Raw genomic sequence first — 13634 nt, 5'->3', positions numbered from 1 at the left:
TCATTTTAAGGGAAGGTAGTCAAATTCAGAGCATCCTAGTCTTCTAAAGGTAATTTCCAACTTCGACAATAGCCATCCTGGATTTTGGAAGAGAATTCAACAAAAACTTAAAAATGCTACTTGTCCAGCTATGGGGATGGATATTTTTTGATTTCATTTATTTTTTACATTTAAACTTACTTTGAATCCATTTTTGTCACTTTCTTGGTGAAAAATTCATCCACACCTTCATCCACTCTCCCCATGAGGCCATTCTGTTCTCCGTCTTGAGACATTCCAGCAGACACCTGACAGAAGAAAAACTTTCTCTCGTATATAATAATCTAAGCATACTTGCTTAATGACAGTAATTAGGAGTTAGGAGCTGTGCAAGCAAAACAAATTTCAGTGCAGACTATGGAATCACTGCTGAAATTCTCCCTTTACTCAGGCCAGGCATGAGGTGCTGTAGCTTGCACACAGAAGGTAACCCCCAGTGCCACTGACAAACTGTACGCTGCAATGCGTGAGGCCTGCAATCGGAGGCCATGGGCTAGGGAGAGCGGAGCACTTAGAAAAGAAGTTAAGAAAACAGTCAGGTTCTAATGCATGCATTTAGAGTGGACACTTCTGGAGAAAGTATTTTTGACAGCTCTTGTTCCCCTGTTCACAGAGAAACATATATTCTGGATTTACAGATTTAGAAACTGAGCTAACAGAGCCTTTTTATAATTTGTTCAATCCAGCCAAAAAAAAGGGAGTGCAAATATAGAAGAAGGTGTTTATCTTGAGGAAGCAAACATAGACTTTCACAGAGTGTCCAAAAACTAAAAACCTGTTCCTTTTCCTTGGTTTCAGTGTCTACATTCTGAAAGTGGGTGACTAAAATCAGGCTGAGTTAGTAACGCCTGCCAGGCACGAAAGCGTGGTAAATATTAGCTGGCAACTCCTCCTGAAGATGAAACACAGGTTCCTGCATGTGCCTCTGAGGTGGAAAAGCTCTGTTACTAGCAAAGAGAATTCCTTCAGCTCAAAGGCTGTATAAAAACCTTTTAGGTGACTACGGAGGACTCCACAAGACCCGGCCCAGTATATTCTTGGCAATACTAATGACCAGGAATCAAAATAGCAGGGTTTCATAAATTTGAAAGAATTTCAGTCAAGGAATGTTGTGGTAGTTTCCATAATTCAGAATAACCCTAGCTTCTCTTTTCAGCTGGAACATAAATTCTGTTCTAAAAAACAGAATAAGTACTCTTAAAAGTCACTATCAACATTAAATCTAGCTTCATTAAGCCAGACATGAAATATTTTGATGCATTTATGAAACTTTTCTTACTATTTTCTTTATTATCACAGCTAATAATGAATAGTACTATTGATACCTGCTGTAACAATGTAATACCAGTCTGAAAAGTGAAATTACCTGGTTAAAAAAAAAAAAAAAGAAACAAGTGGTGCCAGTCAAATTGCACATTTTCTGTGAAAAATAATTTTATACTAAGAAGCCCAAACTTCCCAGACTTTTGCCTTTTTTTCTCTTCCTCTCCAAAAATTTAACTTTACTAGAACCTCTGAATTCATACATTGACACCTGTTGCTCAACATCAGTGCTCACGGTTTCAGTGTGAACAGTCACCTTTTTAGCCAAAAAACGATGTCATCAGTAGAACTGAGACTCCATTTTATATTTATGTTCCCATTCCATGCTTTCTTTTCCCCCCTCCCAACACCCTCCAACTTCCCCAGCTTTACGTAGGTGGCACAGGGTGGATTAAGCACGCTGAGACGAGAGGCAGGTTTAGCAGCAGGGGAAACACAAAAGGTTCTGCGCATTGGAAGAGTCTACATGGATGTGAAGACCAGGTTCTTCTGATACCTCCGCGTCTCTCTGTTAGTGCAAGGGAATGATAAGTTGGCTTGAATACCCCATCTACTTGAAAGTCTCCTCAATAACTGGGTGATGCAAAGAACACTCTACTTCCTCATGTATGTTTGCCAGCATCAGGAAAAATCAAGGGTCCTCTCCTGTGACAGTCCTAAGGCAGTGGAAAAGGCCAAAGGAATTCATTTTTGGACAGCATGATTCAGAGCAGCAAAGGCTGCCCCTTGGTAAGGGGTATTTATCGTATTAGTTTTGTTCTGTTAATAAAAGACATCCTTGTAAGTCCTCTGCATTTGTCCTTACATTCCCTATAGTTATATCTTTGCAGAAATAAACCTTTATTAACGTGGGATACCAAGGAAATGGAGCCATGGAAACCCCACACATGTATACTTGGATTCACACCAGCACTTTCTGTAGACAGACAGAGCTCTGTTTTGCTTTTCTAAGGCAGGTTCTGGCATGAAAAGCATATCTGTGTCCACGCAGATTTGCTGGCCCAAACTGCATCTTTGCTTACGGAGTTGTGGGAAGCTGGGTGTCACCAAGCAGCTCCTCTGAGAGCTGGCAGAAACAGGAATTCATGCCAAGTTACCAAGTCTTAATGCAGGCAGAAAAACAGGATTAAATTGTTACAAGGCCTTGAAATGTAATTGAGAAATTTTGTGATGTTTTATTAGTTCTCTCTGAAAGCTCCACATACCTCCAGAAACTGCCTCCATTAAAAAACAGAAGCAGCAAAACAAAGAATAAAACATATCCTTGGTTTAGGCTGCATCAGACAAGACAAAATACTTGTAAGGAAGGGTTACACACTGAAAGACATGAATACCAGCAGAAGAATTAAGATAACGCTTTTAGCTTTTAACATTCATCCGCATAACTTTGCGAGCAATGGCAAAAAGCAACCAAAAGACGACACCACCACCAATATTTTAATATAGACTCACTGCTGCTTGGCTGGGCTGCTGCTTTTTATTCCTTTTGGGCCTTAATTTTGTAAAGTGTTCTAGTTTTCTCCCTTCTTCTGATGGCAGCTCTGAAATGAATCCAGAAGTTCTCTTGTCTGGCCTGCTGGAAGGAAATGGTGGGTCTTCTATATGGATAGGTACTTCTTCCAGTGCTTTATCTAGATCAAATTCCATTTCTAAGAGAAATCAAAACTTTCTAATTAGACTTAATAATGCTGTTTAAAACAAAAGGCAATGCCATTCCTCGTTTTTGCTGTAAATCATTACAAGCACTTTCAGCAAATGGGCTCAGAGTGCCCATTCAGAGAGTGAGCAAAAATTCACTGCCCAACACACGAAGATTCCCAACACAAAGCAAGCCATTTGGGCCTCAAGTGCAGTGTTGAGCAAATGAAAGTCTTCTGTGCTTTCAAACAAAGAAGTCACCAAAAAAATCCAAACATAGCAAAGAGTACTTAACAAATTTATCTCACTTACCAAAAGCTCTAGACACAGGCCGAAGCATTCTACTGTGGATACTTTTCCTTTTTGATTTAGGAGTCATCTAACAAGATAAAATAAAAATCAAGTACTTGAGAGGACAGAAGGAACGACAAAGAACAGCTTTTCCTTCCATACAACCATCAGCTTGCCAAGCCTATGCAGTGTCTTAAGATCTGTGTTTTAGGATCTGCTTGGGATTAATGACAGGCATGAAGGGTTTTTTTTTTCTTCCCCTTTTCAAACATGCAGAACTTTTTCCTAAACTGATAATTTGTTCAACTAACTTTAAAAGTAAACCAGATAGCTTTTCTTCCCACCATTGAAACCTTAGGCTGAAAACAGGGCTATCATTTGAATTTTGCAAGCATTTTCTCATTGATTTCCACCTGTAGAATAGCTAATATTAAAACCTTACCTTTACAATGGGGACCTTGAGACAAGGAAAATCTAAATAATTATTGTGCCCAATATTGCTCAGTTAATGACAACACCCACAATAGCTTCCCCTTGTTCTGGCTGCAATTTCAATACAAAATATACTTCCTCAGTTCATTTGCCAGTGATATACTACCAGGAATGACTAAAATTCAGGCAGCCTCCACACAGCTCACCCAACATCTCCAGGAAAATGTAGTCTCGAAACACACAAATTTTCCCCTCGAAGCAAAACTACCCTGCCAGCATTACTGATATCTCCAGCAGTCACGTAACTCCCCATGGCTTTAGATATTCTGAGAAAAGGTGGAAAGTTATATTGGCACGCATCCAAAGTATTTCCTGAAATAAAATTACATGATGCTCTTTTTTTCATCCTCGCATTCCCAGAAAAGGGAATACGTGGCCTGAAGGACACAAATACCTCGTGTTTTTTGGTATTTTTGGAAGAAAACTGCCATTATTTGCTTTCTTGAAAGTTTGTGTGGCAGGATATTTTTTTTTGCTACAAAAAATGCATATGTCAACAATTCTGAATTTCTTAATACAGTTTAGCATGGTAAGACTTTTAAACAAAAAAATAAGCTGAATTTTTTTTAAGACTAAATACAAAATGACTCAACTTCCTTGTGGTATTCAGCGTCATACCAGCTTGTTTCAGTGACATCCATTTGCTTTCCAGTGCTACCAGCATCATAACAGCTTTAAATGCAGAGTGTGAGTCAGCCAGCTGGATTTTCTTATGGCCCATGACTCATTAACAGAATTGTTAATCGAGTCTATTATCATCATGTTATATGATCCAGAAAAGACAGACTTTGTCCTTGAAACTTCAGACATACCATGCCTTTTTCACTTGAACATTTACCAGTTTTCATTTATGGGAAGTTCAATGTACATTCTTATATGTAATAAATTTACCTCCTCATCTGAAGTAGTTAGGAGGGTGATTATGTCATTAACACAGCTGCTCAGAGTTAGGACACATTTTCCTAACAGGAAAGGTGCTACCTGTCTGCTCAAGATGGAGAGAGGCTGCCAGACTACACAGCAGTCAGCAATAGCACAGCCTGGGCAAGAGAGCTCTATTTTTCCCCAGTGATGATCATGACAACCAAAAAAGACACCTTCAGCTGGTGCAGGTTCCAGTTCTACATTTGACAAGCATCAGTAAATGACAGAATAGCTACAATTCATCCAAACCTGAAACAGTTAAAGGCATTTGAGTCTCATAATGAAAAGGTGAAGCAGCTCAGCATTTGAGCTGGGGTAGCAACTGGAGTCACAATCGGTAGTCCCTTGGTTGTATTTCCAATTGCAGCTGATTTCCCAAGGTAATGTATAATTACCTTATAATTTTGTCTCATCTTGCTGCTCATTGTGGTGGTGTGACTGGAAACTACACCTAGTAAGCTGGCAGAGCAGCTCATTTGCTGAAGAGGAGCAGAAAGGAAGATAGAAAAGGTGGTGGGTGGGAAGCGCGTGAGCCTCACAGCTACAGCTGGTGTTGGGATTGCTGGAGCACGGACACAGCCGAGCGCGCTGCCCACCCCCGAGCACCGAGGCAAATCAGCACACGTCACGTCCCGAGATCCTCGTGTGGTAACAAACATTTCAAGATGTCCCTGGTCGCCAGGAACAGGATGATTTGGTCTTCCCTGCCAGATTAAAACATGCCCTTGATCATCCAGAAGAGTTTGTGTTGCAGTGTAAGTCAATCTTAGAATTGTTGCTGTAACTTCTGGTCCTTTTGGCACGATCCCTCAGCAGCTTGGGTGCTGGGGGTAGAGGCAGAGGAGCAGAGATGCATCTCTTCCGCCTGGACAGCAGCTCTACATACACCCCTATTCAAAAACCTTCTGTTTCCTAGCCTGCTTACGAAGCGCACAGATGAAACGCTTCTTGACAAGACAGCTTTCTAGATCATATGCACAGCAAAATGGGTCAAAGCATTAATTTAAATAGGCCAGTATGCTCTTTTCACAAAATAATACAGATTTAATCGCAGCTTAGTATCTCAATCACCGTGCCACAGTCTACAGCAGCACAACACATTTCATCACCAGAGGAGACAAGGGGACTCCTGGGATAAGGCCTCTCCCCTCCCTAGCCCAAGGCCCACCTCCCAGGTGGCAGAAGCAGTTCAGGTTTGCAGACGCTCGTCAGCTGCCTTCCCACCACCTCCGGCCACACAAACACCCCTCAGCTCCCCTGTCTTGAATTTCAAGCATGGCCTTTACAGGAGAATAGCTTTTAGGGTCATCTCCGCCTCCTTGATTTCACGCAAACTACCACATCTTCCAGGGTCTTTCCAGGCGCCAACCATCTCCAGAGATTTTTCCTTGCTTCTCCTACTTCGTCCTGAGCACACTGTCTGGCAGCGCAGACAAAACGATTAGCTGCCTGCTCTTGCCTGGGAGACCCTCCTGGAAGTCTGCATGGTCTCACACCAGTGTCTTCTCTGGACATGCCTCTGTGAAAGTACCCGTGAGCAGCACATGGGAGCTAGCAAATCTCCTCTACATTCCCCTGTAAATACCTCTTCATGGTTAGCGTGTCCAAGCTACCTTTAAACCCACAAGCTCTCTTCACAGGTGCTTAAATTATCTTCAACCTTTAAGTTATCCTACACTTAAATAATCTTAAACTATCATAAACTTTTCCAGATTCCCATCTTCTTCCCCCTTCCTCAGATGTGAGCATTCTTAATTTACACTATCAAATGTGGAAAAACATGAGTACCTTGGGAATTAAAAGCAAAATGCAAATCACGTTTTAAACACTTGAAGCTTTGCTAAACAGTGTGCCCTTAACAGCAGTTTTGCAGAGTCTACATTCCTTCATTATACCAAAAATAACTGAAATATCTGTCAGTGCTCAGAAATGCTCATTTCCATGTCTCCCTCCTCCAAAATTAGATATATGGATGCTCCATGATCCTCCTGTCATTTCTGTTTGGAAGATTTAAAACAAACTGATGAGCACCTTCCCCCTCTCTCTTGAAAACCAGCTCAACTCAGCTCCTCTCAACCCTCCTTTCTCTAAGACAACATATGGCTTTTCTGCTTCATACACATATTAAAGGTGACAGCGTAAAGAGGTAAGTGGGAGTCGCATTGAAAAATTCACATTAACTCAACTCAAGACAAAGAAAACCAATCTGACCGTATTGAGATAACCTGCAATATCTCTTCCAGTCCAAATTTGCCATGGCAAGAAAATCCGAGCTTATGGTTACTCATAGGCTACTGTCATTAAGCTGGATAAGGCTTGAATGTAAAACCAAATCAGCAGATTTTCTCTCCAAGCAGTAACATCTATGCTTATATCTCTGATATTAGCACTCTGCTTCGGTTGCTCTTAAAGTCAAAACTTCTTGTAAAACCCAATCTCGTCCCTCAACTGCTGCCTATTGCATTCAGCAGCTGCCGGAGGATGACACGGCAGCCTCCCAGGAGGCTAACAAGGCAGTACAGAAGCAAACGAAGCACAAAAATGTAAACAAGTAGGCCAGAATCAGCAGAGCTAAAAAAATACTTACACTTGTACAGCAGAGAGTCTCCATGCAGCAAAAAAGAAAGAAAAAAGAATATGAATGGGGGAAGACAAAGCAACAACAGTTCTTAGGAAAGGAGGCAAAACCAGAAGTCGCAAAAACAAAGAAAACTAAAGCCAAAACACTTAAAAGTCTTAGCAGGAAAGGTGACATGCAAGAAAGGCACCTCCCTTGCATTTGGAGGTGTTAGATAGTTTGTGTCTCCAGAGAAGGATCGACTTCTCTCCCTTTACCTATACTGAGCCAAATTCAGACTATCACATGTTTTGTCCTGGCACATGGTGTCTGCCACAGGTGCCAACAGGTGCCCTCTCCATGTACCACGGCTTTTCAACTCGCTGGCACCAGGGCTGAGAGAAAACCGCAACGCTGGTATTTCCAACCCTGAAGTAAGCTTTTGAATTAAAAAATCTGTAGTTTTGAAAGCAGGAGAGCCTGGAGAACCAAAACAAAACTTCTCTTGAAAAACTGAAAAGGCATGCAAGTCAGTTCTCCTAAGGTTTAACTAAACCTATTATAAAGAGGTCCAAAGCAACACTATTTCTCCATTTCATAAAAAGGTGTAGACGCACAGGCTTTTCTAGGCCTTTTGATGCCTTAGAGCCGTGCTATTCCATTAATAAAGCAAGACCTTTGCTTTCCCCTTCAAAAATTAGTAAAAGGCGGCACAGTCATCCTACGAAATGAAGCAATTCCGTACCCTATCTCTTGGGTGGCAGACTATTCACCCAAGCATACTCTTCCTCAATGCAGAGTAAGAAAAGCAGCAGAGTACTTCAAACATAACCAAGTCTCCAAGTTGAGTGAGAACTGCAGTTCTAGCAACACTGCAGATACTGGCAGGGCATTTGTGGTAGAGGTGAATTCAGTCTGGTTTCAATTACTTTGCAAGGAAATGCTGCTTCCTAAATGGATATTGTACTGACCTTTAATTATCAGTGCTGAAAACAATCTCCTTCTTAACGTGAAGTTCATCATTTAATTGTGGAGAGGATATTAAGGTCAGTTACTCACAGTTTTGACATTTGCAACAATCATAATCCACTTATCATAGTTCATACTTTCGAATTTAACTGCAGCTAAAAGTCTTGAAGACAGGAGGGCACTTGAACGACAAGAGCAGCATTTCTTATACAGCTTCTGCCTTTCCCTACTTTCCTTAAGGTTCATATTTGTTCCCCTGTTAGGAACTTTGGCTTTTTGCAGGAGTTCTCAGCTAACAGTGACTCAGGCAAACCTCTCCGTTACTCCCATTTTATTCGCTATCCACCCTTACCCTTTTACTCTGACAGAACCCATGTTGCCTTTTCTTCTCCTGTCCACCTCCTGTGCACTAGGACTATTCTGAGACTGGAGAGCTTACAGAACCCATGGAGAAACATTTACAAGACTAAAACCATCTTTCTCTTTCAGTTACAGGGAGTGCTCCAGGGGGTTCTCTGCAGTTAATACACAGGCAGTGAAGTCAGAACCAAAGTGCAAAACACTATACGTAACAAAAATAAAAATAAAAATAAATCCAAGGTTTTAGGGTCTTTCTCAGTCTAAGATCTTGGTCCAGCAAGGGCTGATACAAGTTCCTACTTTGCACATGCCAGTGACCCTACTTAGGTGAGCGAGTCTCCTGCCATTTAGAGCTGCTTAAAAGATGTTAAACAGGGAGCAGGAAGGCAGAAGAGGAAGAGGGAGGAAGGCCGTAAGGAAAGCTGAGAAGCTCTGTTAGGCAAAGCAAACAGAGGGGAAGCAAAGCAAAGCAAAGCTGAGCGGCTTGCCTGACGTCACCGAGGCAGCGACCGCGCTGCAGCGGAGCCAGGGCCTCCCGAGGCACCGGAGCCCACCAGGCCGCACGGCCCTCCCCTCAGCTCTCAGGAAATTCCCAAATAAAGCGATCCGCAGGATTGTGGCCATTTCAGAGAGGGCACCCCAACTCACAGCCAAAAATCCCAAAACGAGGCAAGCCAAAGGAGAGCAGAAATAGGACCTGGTAATAATAATGTACCATCTTGGAATGCACTGGAAAAAAAAGTATTTTCAGAGACTTCTAAAGCAGCACTAAATTAATTCAGATATATAGATATATATAGAAAACAAAGCATCGCCAAAAGCTTTGCTGTTTTCTAGCACCCTGAGGAATCCTGACCTGTAAACCTGAAGTGTCATTATTTCAGTCAATCACCATTTCCCACAGCTTGCCCACTCAATAGTTCCTTTACAGAGATTTTGTACATTTGTTGTGTCATTACAAAAAGTAAAAAACAAAAAGAAATTTAAAAAGTAGTCATTCTTTATGAAACAGAGGAGTAAGCTGACCAACTTTCCTTTGTTTTCTATCTGAATCTTCAGTGATTCCAGCATTACACATCTTTATAAAAAGCCTTAGGAGCTAGGTATAAGAGTTCCTTCTGCTAGCCTCAACTAGTAAAGATTTTATGTTGTGCTTTTCAGGGGCAAATCCTCAACACAGCTTGTCAAAACTTAGCTACGCACTTCCCATCAACAACAGTGTCCTGAATCACTACCCATATAATGTGCCCCTAGAGTGCCATTATCCCTGGAAAGTTAAATGGAATGCTAAAATATAGGACAGCTAAGTATTTTATATTGTTTAGGAACCAAGGCCAATCTGACAGGCTGCTGTTTGTTGACACAACTTAGCCTGAATGCAATGGCAATTTTACATCAGCAGCGGATCTAGCTCTAACCTTTTATTTCACACTTCTGTCATCTGTATGGAAATAAAATATATATGTATCATAGATAAATATGGCACATAAATAAACTATATATGAATATAAGGAATATTTTTGTTTATTCTTTTACCCAAGAGCTGAATCTGTAGATGAAAAAGCTGCAGTTCAGAATCAATTTAATTAGTTCCATCTAAACCAATCTGACCTTTAGAACTACTTTGTGCGGCAACATTTTCCAAAAAGAGCAGCAGTAGCTCAGTAAGATGAGCTTAATAGATTTGCCCTTGAGCATTCATTTCATTTTGCTAGCTAAGAAACCTTTGCTTTTCTACTTGTTGAGATGTGGTTGATAGACTCTGTGATATTTCACCAAGAATTTTTGTGCATTCTTTTAATTAATAATTCTGCGCCTGCATCTTTCAAGTCATGCAAAATTCCTGCTAATAAACATCATACACAGAAATATCTAAAGCTTTTATTTTGAAAAGCTTTTAAAAAGTTGCATGAATTAAGCTGAACAGTTCCTAAAATTACTGAATATAAACCCAGTCTTTTATTTCATGTTCTGAATGCCTATCATGCAAAGAACTCTGCTTGCAACTCATCTCACCTACAAAGAGAAAAAAACAATTCTCAGCATCAGCAATTCTGTTTTCTAGTTACTCAGAAAGAACCTAAGAGCATCCTCTAGACAGTTGCTCATTGAAGCAAAGAAAGGGGATAGTTTCAACTAATTTATTGTATTTAAAACTAAGCATAGAGCTGGGACCTGCTGCCGGCTGGACAGCACACGTCGTCTCTTTAAGCCATCCCAATCTGCTGGTTTGTGATTGTTCATTACATTCAGCTGGCCAATGCTGATATAAAATTTATTTGGTTCATGACCTAAAACTTCCATATAGTAAAAAGGAAAAGCTCTTACACTTGCCAAATACAGAGAGGTGGGTAGTTGTTTAAGATGTGCTCAGGCAGTTCTTTAAAGGCAGCCACCAAGATCACGTAGTAGGTGTCCCGGGCAGGAACAGGATTAGAACGGGTTTGATGCGCGCTGCTTCAGCGCCAGCACCGTTGCACCTGGCTGCCTTACTGCCACCCAGCTCTGAGAAACACCGTGATCTGTGCACACCCCCTGCCTTCTACATGCTACCAAACATGTCAACAGCTACCGAAAGGATCAGCAGCCATCCAGGCAAAAGGCATCAGTCATCTCCTCATCATCACCAGATCCTTTTGGGACAGGCTGTGCATCGGTTTTGCTTGCACTGCAGCGGTGACATTTCAGAGGAGAGACACTAAAGGGAGGCTCATCGCAATCAATCAGATGCAGATTACCCAGGACACAGAAGTGGACTAGGAGCTTCTCTGCTCAGAATTTTGATAGGTATTTTTACCCTTGAAAACTCAGGCGCTACTTGAGTTGCTGCTCCCCCTTCACTGGATTTTTTCTCAGTTATCTTCCTAGTGTGCATAGTCAATTTTTAAATCCCTCATGCACTTTTGAAATATATTTATTTTTTAATTTAAACATGAATATGAAATCTGGAGAGAGGTGCCCTGTGAAAAAGGGAAAGATTTTCACCCTCCAGAACAAGACTCCTCATGGGTAAGTGAGGCATTAAAAGCTGGCTAGTAGCAAAACCCCAGATTTTGCCATCACCATAGCACAGAGGCACAAGCTTTAATGAAAATACCCTGACCTTTCAAACACGTTGTCTTGCCATTCTATTCATTGTTGTAGTTTTCTTTAACATTTACTTATATTAAGTTTCCCTCCCCACCACCCCCTCACAGCTTCTGTGCTTTTGGCTTCAGAGCAATATTCCAACCCTGTTTCTCCAGACCTCACAAATTTGGAGTAATCTGTGCACATGAACGAGGATCTTACCGGAGAGATATATGCACCATTTTGGAATGAGGCTTTAGCTGACCTGAATAACAGCAGAAAAGAAGTATCTTTAAGCTTTCTGTAAGTCTGAGAGACATGTTTTGAGACAAAATGCAATTTGTGAATTTCTGAATAGGATTATGTGGTGCAGTTGTCTGTGATAGTATGGATGAGATCGGATGACTCAGAAACTTTTTAGCATTTTGGCACTGCATATTTTTTCTTCCCTCTTTTTTTTTTAAAAAAAAGTTCTGATTCCTGTAATATAAACCTCCTTTTCCGTGACAAAAATATAGCTGAGTTTAATAGCACTCTATAACTGCCTGTTCTAATACAGTCTTTTCTCTGTCTTCCTAAGGAAGACTATTCTATACCTACACAATATGAGTTACTGATTTTTCACAGCAGAACCCTGCAAGCTGCCTGTTCCTCTAGCTGGAGAGAGGCCAACAAAGTACTCTGGACATGACAGAACTCTGCAAGTGCTGTTTTAAGTAGGCTTTTCAGATATCAGCTTCAACAAGACTGCTCCATACCTGGGCTAAGTTATTTAATTGAGACACTAAAGGAAATAAAAAGCAGTAGAAAGGACCACACAGTCTATCTGGAAAACTCCTTAGCCATATGAAAAGGTCAGCCTGCCAGATATTAATTGAATCAAGAGGTGTCAGGGCTGCAGAGAGATGTGCACTACATGAGCGGCACTATTAGAGGTTGCTCTCCTCATGTTGTTGGTTATCATTTCTCTGCCAAAGGTTACCAAGTCTAGACTCTGTCAGAAAACTCCTCTGAAGTCACACTCACTAATCTGCCCTGGGAAATAACACAGGAGTTGTTTCAAGCAGGCTGTGGAAAGAGGAATTCTGCATACATTTATGCTGAATACAACAGAGAGTTGGTTTAGTTTGCGGAGACCAAGGGGTAGAGTTGGCGTAGATGCTTCTGCCTATACGGCACGTGCACGTTGGCTGGAGGATGGCCGACGGCGGGAGCGAGCGACTGGGGTGCTGCTATCTGAGGCTCTATAAATGTGGAAGACCTTTGTGTTAGCCACAGACCAACCTCTCAGCAGTAAACACCGTCTTAAAAACACCATAGGGAAGCCAATTCTGTGAACGATCAGCTACTGAATTCTTCTTTTGGCACGACTTCTTCATGGCACTTGAAGTGATGGAAAGTTTGGATCTACGCGACAGCTACTGACATAAGAGACATTACTCCTCCTCCTCCCCTGGCCCTGGCCCATGCAAAGCTGGGCCTGTTAATGAAAAAGAAAGCGTCAGTATTATGAGAAGACAAGCTCATCATACAGAAGTGGCAAAACGCAAAGAGAATAGCCAACAGCTGTGCTTCATGGCTCTCACTTCACTTAAGGAAGAACAGTTACTTATAACCTAGTGCATAGTGCTGTTGGTAGGTTATTGCATTCTTCATTTGTTCCACTTTGTGCAAATAATGTATCCTAATTAATGAGAAACGGCCTTGAACTTTGACTCAGAAATCTGAACTGGTTTAAGAAAAACACACTATATATCAGTTATCCAGACGACATTGAAAGCCAAGTTTCTTTTAAAGTGTTTCAGCTGGTAATATAAAACTCCTCATGATGCTGAAAATACTGTAGGCTGTATATGTAACAGGCATTGAATAATCACTGTTAAGGACCTTGAAGACACAGAGGACACTGTAAAGTTGTGTATAAAGGGACTCAGGAAAAGATAACGCTCCTGTAACAAAATTGCACAATTGA

The 13634-nt window shown here is 41.3% G+C and overlaps 1 protein-coding gene across 5 annotated transcripts in view; it reads right to left on the bottom strand.

The window, feature by feature from the left end:
- Positions 1 to 13634, bottom strand: part of CARMIL1 (capping protein regulator and myosin 1 linker 1) — a 173427-nt gene that overhangs the window by 15237 nt on the left and 144556 nt on the right. For 3 of the 5 annotated variants that reach the window (XM_088533402.1, XM_088533405.1, XM_088533403.1), the window contains 4 exons: positions 7295 to 7312; positions 3313 to 3379; positions 2815 to 3011; positions 181 to 287 (listed from right to left, as the gene is read on the bottom strand). In XM_088533402.1, coding sequence (XP_088389528.1) covers positions 181 to 287; positions 2815 to 3011; positions 3313 to 3379; positions 7295 to 7312 — 389 coding nt within the window. The remainder of the gene's footprint in view (positions 1 to 180; positions 288 to 2814; positions 3012 to 3312; positions 3380 to 7294; positions 7313 to 13634) is intronic. The other 2 variants (XM_088533404.1, XM_088533406.1) reach the window with 1 other exon arrangement.

Source organism: Tinamus guttatus, unplaced genomic scaffold (genome assembly GCF_059628265.1).
Source record: "Tinamus guttatus ecotype Peru unplaced genomic scaffold, ASM5962826v1 Tinamus_guttatus_pri_ptg000497l, whole genome shotgun sequence".
NCBI classification, from domain to species: domain Eukaryota; kingdom Metazoa; phylum Chordata; class Aves; order Tinamiformes; family Tinamidae; genus Tinamus; species Tinamus guttatus.
This window is presented reverse-complemented; position numbering and strand designations above follow the sequence as displayed.